Here is a 10,985-nt window from a genome sequence, read left to right as displayed (position 1 = left end):
TTTGTTTTGTTTTGTTTTGTTTTTTTGAGTGGCATTTGAAGTTGATCCTGGGTCCAGTGTGAGAGCACTTGAATGGGTGGAAATGTTTAGGAGCCAGCGGAAGAGACTGACAAAGGAACACCGAAGAAGGAAGAAGGAAAGCCCAGAGAATGTGGCTTCACAGAAGCCAAGGGAAAAGTATATTGAGGAACCGGAAGTTAGTATTAAATGCTGATGAGATGCCAAGTAAAAGAGGACAGAGAATCCACCAAGGAATCCAGCAAGTTCATTCAGAACTTACTTTGGAAAGTTTGAACACAGTTTACTGACGTGCAAGAGTAGAACCCAGATTGGAGCTGGTTGGGGAGATCAGAGAAGGCCCAAAACAAAAAAAGCAGCAAAATTTGAAGGTAAACGCCCCTCCTGAGAAATATGATTGCTTATACCAATTCAAGACTTTAATTGGATTGGAAAGGGGAGGAAAATACAGATGAAATCAATAATGAGATTAATTTAAGTAACACCTATTCAGAAAGAGAGGCTCCTCATGAGATAAATGAGCAAAATTTTTTCATGATGCTTTATTAAATACATAATAGACTATTCACAGAGAATTTTCTGCCTAATTATAATTGATTTTTAGAAATCAATCAGTCCTTCAAGTAATCGACTAAGGATAACGCCAAATTCTGTGAGTGGGTAGACCTACCTTCACAGCCTCAGCCTCATCTCCTCCTCCTAAAGCAGTGGTTCTCAGCCTTCCTCATGCCGTGACCCTTGCATACAGGTCCTCATGTGGTGGTGACCCCCAACCGTCACATTATTTCTGTTGCTACTTCATCACTGTCATTTTGCTACTCTTATGAATCGGGTGACCCCTGTGAAAGGGTCGTTCGACACCCAAAGGTGTCATGACCCACAGGTTGAGAACCGCTGTCCTAAAGGATTCCTTTTCTTCCTGTGGAGCCCTGGTGGGGGGGCGGTTACACATTGGCCTGCTTACCGCAAGGTCAGCAGTGTAAACCCACCGGCCGCTCTGATGGAGAGAGATGAGGCTTTTACTCCAGTAGACATGCAACAGTCTCAGAAACCCACAGGGCGATTCCCCGTCCCACAGGGTCATGCTGAGTCAGCAGCAACTCGAAGGTACGGAGTGAGGGGAATCTCTTCCTCCCCCCAGTGCAGGGATCATTCCATTCCTCATGGTCACGTTTTTCCAGGTCTTACCAGTTTCCAGTTAACAGAAACAACTGTTCATCTCCCCCTTCCACCGTCACTCTTCGCCTTACAGGCCCTGTTGGTCACTTTAGCGAGAAAAATCTCCCCGGGGTCTCTTGTTTCTAGTCACATCCAGTTTAAACGTCTTCGGCCTGCCTGTCAAAGATACACCACATCACAGGGTATTGTATCCTGTCAAATGCCAAGTCCACCTTCAACCTGCTCTCCAGCTAGTTCCTGGCATTCCCTAGCAAAAGCTTTCTGCTCGAATGAGTCCTCCCCTCCCACGTTAGCTCACGTGTGCCCACGGCTTGCACGTCATTATCTCTGGTAGCGTTCATGGGTGTCGGCCTACGTCCTCCTGCACTGTGCTCTCACCCTTGTCCGGAGGGCAGGGCTGTGCCTAGTGAGCCCCTGAGTGATCTCACTTCCTGGTGTGGTGGTCTTTTTCAAGGTGACATATGCAAATTAAGGAACCGGCTTCTTAACAACCTGGCAGAATTCATTGTTGTTCCATCTAAGTTCTTACCTTCATGTCTTCTCTTTGGCTCCTCATAAGCTGAAAACATTGTATAACTTCTGTATTTCGCTCAGAAGTCAACCAAAATGCTTTGCCTTTCTAATAAACATGTGTGAACGTCTTAAATTAACTTTTAACAAAATCCATCACTCTGGAGTTGTTATGCTCATATGGGAAGTTCTAAAAGAAAAGAAAAAATATCCCGACCAGTGCAAGGATCCTAATCCTCATACTGACCATGGAATTTCGGAACGGCCGCAGAGGAGCTGCCTGCCCCCCTGCCCTGGAGGCTCTTGCAGGAGTGAGACTCTGCTGGGGGTGGGGGGGTGGGGTGTCCAAGAAGAGCCTGGGAAAGGGGTCTTCCAGCTCCACTGAACACCATGGACGAATCTATGAAGGTAGAGTACTTGGGGCAATTGGGTATAACCCATTCATGTGAAGAATGGACAGAGTGTAGAGAAAGAAAGGGGTGGGGGGAAAGGAGAAGAGAGGACAGGAGAGGGGAGGGACGGAAGGGAGAAGGGAGGAGAAAGAGAGAAGGGGTGGGGAGAAGACAAGAGAATGAATGTGTATGTGCATCTGAGTGTATATGGGCCCACATGCACAGGCGCATGCGTGAGTGTGTGCGTATGTGTGTGTGTGTTTGCAGGAGAACCCAAAGAGACACGTGTGGGCGGAACACCTGTGTGCCTTGCTGTGGCATTCCTATACCATTCTTCAGTGTCCACGTGATCACCTCTGCCCCCGCAGTATGAACTTTATTATCTTACCTTCTGCACCATGTTATTATTCATTTACAGTACTTTCCTATTCTTTTGTCTTGTTTTGTTTCCTGGGGATCAGGACTCTTGTCTGGCACAAAGTAGGTATTGAATGAAAAGGCCACTCCAGATACAAAGTTAGCCATGGGATTCAAATGGATCCATTATTGGCTCAAACTATATCACAATTCTACCTCCCCTCTGCCCAGTTCTCTTCCTCACTCCTTCAGAGTTGTAAATCTCAGGGCATTACTAATAAATCACCTGTATGCAAATGTAAAAAAAAAAAGAAAGTTTGACGAATAAATTAAATGAGTTTGTCATAAAAGGTTTGTACACAGAGGCCACAGAAACATCTCCCTCGATTCTCTAGTAAGAGCTGGTCTTGCCCATTTGTCATCTGGGGTCATCACTGTCCATCCCCCTGCACACAAAGCAAACTCATGACTGCATTACCCTACTGCCTAGTCCGCACCCTAAGGGAGTCCAAAAGCAATCAATGGAAAACATGGGTTTGGTGTTAAGGTGTGTACTAGGCACCACCTAGTGGTGGTTTCCAGACTTAGCCATATAGGACATTGTCTATTTGGTAACCAAACTTTCAATCGAGAGCAACTGGTGGCATACTGAGTTTGGGGTTGGGCACCTAACCTCAAGGTCAGCAGTTTGAAACTACCAGCTGCTTCGAGGGAGACAGAGGAGGCTTTCTACTCCCATAAAGAGTTGCGGTCTCCAAAACCCACAAGAGCAGTTCTACCCTATCTTGTAGGGTTGCTATGAATTGGAATCAACATGATGGCTGTGAGCATAATACTGTAGAAATTGCTGAAGCACTCTATTAAACATTGTATTTCCAGTGACCCTTTGCCACTAGCTGTCAAATTAATAGTTGGTGATTTTCTATCTTCTGGGTCTTACAAAAATGCTAGCTTGAGGGTCTGATAGAAAATATTTTATTTATAATAAAATGGCATTCCAGAGAATGATCTCTGAATGGCCGTCCACGTGACCCAGTGAGCAAGAGCATGACTGGACAGCCCGGGATCTTGCGTCACAATCTCGTGCGTGACTGACTGTCTCAGGCAGTCCCAGCGCTCCAGGAACACGAGGTAATTTTTTCTCTTAGCATCCATCTGTTCCTTCCTCTATTTTATTTTTCTGTTTGGACAGTCTATTTTAAGAGTAGACAACCTTGGACTGGACATTTTATCCTTGAAGATTGAGCACACCCTGAAAATGTTCATGTCAAGGTGGAAATCTTAGCTTGCTAACTCTTTCTGTGGGTCTTTGGAATGAGTGATGACTTTTGGTTGTGGAGTTGTGTTGTGGAGTTGGTGGACAGCTGAGGCAAGGATTAGAATTGTGATCACAATTCATTTCTCACGTGCAGGTATCGCTCTGACTTAAATAGTAGTGTGAATACAAATAGAAGCATTTATTAAAAATCTCTTTCATGCATAATATAGCTGTGGAAGCATAAGATTAATTATGTTTTTAAGCACTTACCCAATGACAGGAATACAGAGGAGTATAATTACCATCATTTTATAGATGAAGAAGCTGAAGTACATGGAAGTGAAGTGGCTTTCACAAGGTCTCATTGCTGTTGTTTCCAGGGTGCGCATTAAGACTCAGACATCAAGGAATCTAGCGTCAATGTAAGCTTGCTCTCTAACAACATGGAAAACACTAGAAATTCACAGTAGACACATGCAGAGAAAACTTTAGCTTGGTTAATAACTCTTGTTTAATAAAACACTAACTACTTGATGAAAAGTCTTGGTTTTAATTTATTGTTGGCATTATCAGCACATGCTTATTTCCACCACTAATTATCATTTAAACACACACACACACACACCTTCGTTCCAGATAAAAGTTTGTTTAAGGTTCTTAAATTTTGGTTCCCCCAAACTGCTAAACCCTTCCCTCAGTCCCAGTGTCCGGCAGCAAGTGTGTTTATGGAGACGTGACAACTGTCCGTGACCTGCCACTGTCTTCAGCTTGGCACTCGCCCTCTTGGCTCTTAAAGATGTGATATGCAAGGGATGGATGCATGCATTGTGATAAGAGTTGTACGAGCCCCCAAGAAAATGATTTTTTTTTAAGTGGCAAAAAAAAGATGTGATATGTCCATTGATGTCTCTCAGAGGTAGAGTGTGTTACTAGTGACCACTGATTTAGAAAAGCCCATTTGAGTACTGCTACACACATACTTATATGTGTGGGCTACTGTCTAAAGAGTAGACGTGCATGGGTTTTTTAAGTTGGATATTTAAATTTTTCCTTATAAATGTATAAACATAGTTCTGAGGAAATACCATTATACCATACATTCTGGGGATGGATTTTTTGTGTGTGTGTTTTAAAAATTGCTGTGAAAAAAATTATTGTTATGATCTTCTATCCTCATTTTCTTCTATCCACACTGCTCCACCGTATGTATTAAAGGGCATATAAAACATAGCATGTAGCCTTCCTTATATTTCTATACTTAACCTGATTACATGAATCATCTCCATAAACAGTTACACACACACACACAGAGGACATGTTATCAGCAGACATCCCAGGCCCTGGCAAAGGACATCATGCTTGGTAAAGTAGAAGGGCAGTAAAAGAGGAAGACCCTGGGCGAGCTGGGCGGAGTCAGCCGCTGTAACAAGGGCTCAAACATAAGGAGACGGAGAGGATGGCGCCCGACCAGGGGGTGCTCGTTCTGTTGTGCACCAGTTGCTATGACGTGGACCAACTTGGCGGCACCTAACAGCAACACCTACATACGTGGTGGTGGGTTAACATTTTATTTTTAAATAGGAAAAAATGGAATCTTCATCTCTGTACTTTACAAAATACCTATTCCTTTCCAGCAACTGTCTCTTCTCGAAGACGTCACCCACAGATAGGAAAACACTGGGTTTTCAGGTGGTGTGTCAGGATTTTTTTTTTTACATGTCGGTGAGAGTTACAGGAGGGAAGGGAATGTTGAACAAATGGTGCTATAACAGTGTCACGGAATCATGTGCTGTCATTAAAAAAAAATTGGATTCTTATCAGAAGGATCTTTTCTCGCCGTATCTTGATTGTTACCCTTTTTTGCTGTTTTTATTCGCTTAATTCACACTGAGTGTACTTTCAAAGAGGAGTGGAAGTGAATGTGTGTGGACAAGCCTCCTGTTTAGTGTTGAAAATCTGCCTGATAACTTTCAAGAGCCTCTCACTCCCTTTCCTTTCCTGCTGGACGTCTTACTTTGCCTGGCACCGTTTTAAATTTCCCCCCTGCTTACCTTTCTCTATTTTGGAAACAGGAAATCCCCAGGTTCCAACTAGTCAAATCCTTCCTTCCTTGGCTTTTAACTCCTACTAGACTTTTTTTAACCAGAAGTGTCACAGGGACACAGCCATGAACATTAACTTCAAAAATAAGCTGAGATCCAGTGAACTGGTGTGTCCAACCTGGAGAAGCTGGGCATGCTCGGAAAGAAAGAAATCTCATTTCCGAATAACCACAGCTAGTTCTGTTTTTGTTCCCCTTCTGCACAGATTTGAGAAAGGACGCATCTACACATTCATTGGCGAAGTTGTCGTTTCTGTGAATCCCTACAAGCCGCTGAACATCTATGGCAGAGACACGATTGAGCAGTATAAGGGGCGGGAGCTCTATGAGAGACCGCCGCACCTCTTTGCTATCGCCGATGCGGCTTACAAGGCCATGAAAAGACGATCAAAAGATACCTGCATCATGATATCAGGTATTCAAGGGGGCCCCGGTTTTTCAAGGTCAGACCATATTTAACTGATTTGGTACTCAAGGATCCAAATTACTGACCTCCCCCCCAAAGGTAGAAATAAACTATTTCATAGAAGAAAAAATCTATAAAGAACATTAAATACCAAATGCTTTTGATCGTTTCTGGTCATCTCCTGGTTTGGGTTCAAGTACAAACACATTGCACTTGGGTGGTGCCCTTCTGCTCCGTGTTGTAGACTGAGTTGACAGAGGAAATGCTTCCTCCCTGTCCAAACTCAGAAGAACTGGGAAAAATGGAAGAAAATTTATTTTAAATCATAATAGGGCGGAACCCAGAAAGTCAGACGAGTGAAGGGGAGCTGGAATTGTGGCGTACACAGAAGCATTGGTGCCAGAACCAGGCTGTTGGGCCGGAGTGGGAACTGTAGAACCCAGGGAGGAGGGAGACCGCCCACAGAGCCCATGTGGCTGAGAACGAGCTTGAGCTTCGTAGAGTTGAGGTCTTCAAAGAATCTCATGTAATGAATGACAATGGGACAGGGAAAGAAAATCTCATGGTGCTAATGTTACTTCCCTTTCGCATTAGTGGTTTTTCACATTTGAAAATGTTTTTGTGATTGTCACCCCATTTTGACTATCAGTACAACTTACTGAGTAGGAGGTAAAATGGTTGCTTTTCTGCTTTATAGATGAGAAAATTTAGGGTCCAAGATGTTAAATAACTTGGAATTAGGGTTCCAGAATTGTATCCTAGGATTACTTTTGTTTTTTTTTAAGAAGCACATCAAGTAATTTATTCCTATTATTTAAAACATTTAATTACACTTTCAATAGGCAACTGTTAAAAACAAAAGGCAGCTATTTTTTTTAGTACTTCTCAGACTTCTAGCATTGTACATGATCCAAGCAATTCCTCTGAAGGCCAAGGGCATCCTTCGCTCATTTGTCCAAATGTCTAAGATCACAGCCATTTCTAGCACCTATTGCAGTTAAGTTGTAAAGACCAAAGCACTAAATGATACATTTCTCCATTGACTGATTTTGCACCAGTGTAAGGTCTTTCCCGTTTACAAAAATACTTCTGCCTTATATGAAAAGCTCCCTGTCGTGTGGTCGACGATCAGTAAACTTAAAGTACACAAAATGAGTTTCCCCATTTTCTTGGCAAAGAACCTCGGTCTGAAGGCCGGAGCCAGCGCTCCAGCAATCACCTGGCGAACATGGCTAAGGCGCCTCACGGCGGTCCAGCGCCCCTCTCCAGGAGTGCCATTTGAGAAGAATATACTAGTGCGCTGTTTGTTTTTCTCTTTCTTCGGCCTACCTAGAGAACTCACGCATCCTTTTTAACAACTGGGCCATATTCTCTTGGAGAGTTGAATCACAGTGTGTTTTCTCCATTCCATAGGGATAGACATATCCTTTCCAGATTTTAATTATAACATATAGCCCAACTGCTCTTCACCTATCCGATTATGCAGACAGTGAGGAGGGGAGCCATACCTTCATCCTCCATCCTCATCGCTCGCTTGCTCGCACTCTGCTTCTCAGCTGGGTTTGATCATTCATTACAATAGCATGCTGAACTCACAGACAATACTGACAATTAAGGGGGCTTACTAGGGAAGTTCATAAGTTGTCACAAGTCAGGATCAGTAAACAGTAAGGACACAGTCACTGGTCCTCAGCCAGCCGCCAGGTCTCTCTCTGGTCCTCAGCCTCTCAGCCATGAGGCTCCTGGGCCTCTACTTCATGTCCCTTAGTCTCGGTGCTGCTTCTCTGTTCTGTCTCATGGTGTCCTTGCCTCGGCCTCCGGTCTTGGCCTGATTCTTGCTGTGCCCTTAGGCTTCATGCCGCAGTCTCTGTGCCTCTGGTCTCGCCCTCGCCCACTTCACACAGAGATCTTAAATGTGGTCCTGGACTTTCTCTTTGTGTGTCCAAGGTAGCTGTTATTCACAGAGTAAGGCTATATGAATTTAACTGTGCCCACTGTTTGAATCACTACCTTGCTAGTGATTCTGCAAAACTTGGGAGTCATTACCAACCACAGGAATCAGTTTATCACATTTCAGGTCTTAATAATTTTTTGCTAACTAATCTGGATTTGTGGCCTCCAGCCTTTCACTTCACCAGGAGTTTTCTGGTTTTCAAATCTGTTAGAGCCACCCATACCAAGACAGGTTCAAATGACCCCCAAAAGTACAGTTTAAAATAATAAAGCAAAAGAGATTTCAAATAAGTGGCATCAAAATCTTAAATGATTCTCTTAAAGCTAGCTTCCCCGTGGTTCAAATAACAATGCTAAGTGTTGCACACTCTCTCCCAGGGGAGAGTGGCGCTGGGAAAACTGAAGCCAGCAAGTACATTATGCAGTACATCGCCGCCATCACCAACCCCAGCCAGCGCGCGGAGGTTGAAAGGTAAGAGCACGCTAATAACGGGGGGATTCTGAGTGGAGTAGACATGGCCAGGCCTAAACTCTCGTGGCTATCAAGCATTTGTTGCTGGTAAGACGCTTTGATTCTCTTGTTACAACTGATGTTGTATTGCACTGGGCAAATCTGCTGCAGAAGCCTCTTTAAACAGAGAGTAAAAGTGGCCCTCAGAGAACTAAGGTGAACCTCACTTGAGGCAAGGTCTTTTCAATGGTCTCATATCTATGAAATCTGGACTACAAATAAGAAAAACTGGAGAAGATTTGATGCATTAGAATGCTGGTGTTGGTGAAGACTATTTGAAATACCACGGACTGCCAGAAACACAAACAAATCTTTCCTGGAGGAAGTTCTGTCGGAATGCACCTTAGAAACTAGGATGGTAAGACTGTTGTCTTATATACTCTTGACATGTTATCCAGAAGGGCGGTCCCGAGAGGATGACACCATGCTGGGGAAAGAAGAAGGTCGTGGAAAAAGAGGAAGACCTTTTGGGGTGGATTGAGGCCGTGGTTTCAATGATGGGCTCAAACATAGCAGTAATTGTGAGGAAGACGGGACCAGGCAGTGTTCTGTTCGGTTGGGCATAGGGTCACCTTGAACCAGAACCAACTCGAGCAACAGCATGCTATTCCATACTTGCATGTACATAGAAAGCTACTGTTCTGTAAACTTTACCTAATGACAAAATTTTGTTTTAATTACTCTGAAACAAGTGATAATGTCCTCTTTCTAAACTGTGGCTTTACCTGTGGTCCATAAAGATGTTGTCATTTACACTGGCAGGTTTTATTGTTCAAGCCAGCGCTTAAAAAACAATGCTGGGCTCTGTTTTCTAAGCTGGGCTCTGATGAGCCCCACATTCCCTACCTACAGTGAAGGGGGCTCTGGACGACTGACATCACGGATAGGAGAGGTTTTCAATGTAGAGAAAACCAAGATTCTCACCACCAGGCCAATAGGGTAATATCATGATCAGTGGAGAAAAGGTTGAAGTGGTCAAGGATTTTGTCTTGCTTGGATCCACAATCAATAATCATGAAAGCAGCAGTCAAGAGCTCAAAAGACATGTTGCATTAGGTAAACCTGCTGCAGAAGAACCCTTTTGAGTATTGAAAAGCAAGGGTGTTACTTCGAGGACCAAGTTGTAGCTGCCCCAAGCCATGTTGTGTTCATTTTCCTTGTGTGCATGTGGAAGTTGGAGATGCATAAGGAAGACCAAAGAAGAATCTATGCATTTGAAAAGACCATGAACTGCTAAAAGGACAAACAAATCTGTCTTGGAAGAAATATGACCAGAGGGCTCCTTAGAGGCAAGGATGGCAAAGCTTCACCTTACATGCATTGGACATATTGTCAGGAGCGGCGGTCCCTGGAGAAAGCATGGGGCAGTGAAAAAGAGGATCCGGCTCAACGAGATGGACTGATAACAGTGCTTGCAACAGTAGGCGCAGGGACAGTTGTGAGGATGGCGCAGGACCATGCAGCATTTTGTTCGGTTGTGCGTTGGGTCCTATGGGTCAGAACCAACAACCAGTGAGCTTTCCTTTTCCAAAAGGGCTTCCTGCCAGGCTATGCTGCCACCCACAGTGGGATGAGTCATAAAACTGCTCAGGAATGGCTGGGGCCCAGCATTTAACACAGGATCTGCTGAATAAATGCATAAAAAATGAATAATGAATGAATTATTTTTTTAAGGGAAGGAAGAAATCTGACTGTCCAGTAGCCTGAGTGGCTTTCTCATGTGGTATAGACTTTTGAAGAGAAAAGTTCAGAGTTTTCCAAAGTGGATACTGTAAAGATCTGTACATTTTCATCTATCAATTTGGGACTGTCTTTTGGTTTTCAAGTATGGCATTACTGAAAAGTCACCCATCACATCCAGGCCACTGCCTTCGATGTGGTGAACATAAAGTGAGGGGTCATCTGTCTCAGAGGACAGGATGAGGGTGTACACAAGCCTCCTCTACTTGGGCTTTTGTCCTTTTCCATTGTAATTAGACTGGACTGCCAGGTCAAGAGAGACCCTTTTTAAAAAACAATCATTTTTGGCAGGGGCTCTTACAGCTCTTATCACAATACAATACAATACAATACAATACAATACAATACAATACATCCATCCATTGTGTCAAGCACATTTGCACATGTTACCATCATCATTTTCTAAACATTTTCCTTCTATTGAGCCCTTGATATCAGCTCCTCATTTCCCCCCTCCCCCCTTGCCTCTCTCATTTCCAATAGCATATTATAAATTGTTCATGACCATAAAGATTCTGCCATACACAGCAGGGGGGGTTTTGTCTTTTTTTTTTTTTATT

General features: G+C 43.7%; 1 protein-coding gene across 1 annotated transcript in view; it reads left to right on the top strand.

The window, feature by feature from the left end:
• Positions 1-5,170: 5,170 nt before the first annotated feature.
• Positions 5,171-10,985, top strand: part of MYO1D (myosin ID) — a 233,769-nt gene continuing 227,954 nt past the window's right edge. The window contains exons 1-3 of the mRNA XM_013005749.3: positions 5,171-5,199; positions 6,022-6,230; positions 8,553-8,646. Of these exons, the coding sequence (XP_012861203.3) occupies positions 5,171-5,199; positions 6,022-6,230; positions 8,553-8,646 (332 nt within the window). The remainder of the gene's footprint in view (positions 5,200-6,021; positions 6,231-8,552; positions 8,647-10,985) is intronic.

The sequence above is a fragment of the Echinops telfairi genome, unplaced genomic scaffold (genome assembly GCF_000313985.2).
Source record: "Echinops telfairi isolate 266 unplaced genomic scaffold, ASM31398v2 ScPeMD7_7458;HRSCAF=8496, whole genome shotgun sequence".
Classification (NCBI taxonomy): Eukaryota; Metazoa; Chordata; class Mammalia; order Afrosoricida; family Tenrecidae; genus Echinops; species Echinops telfairi.
This window is presented reverse-complemented; position numbering and strand designations above follow the sequence as displayed.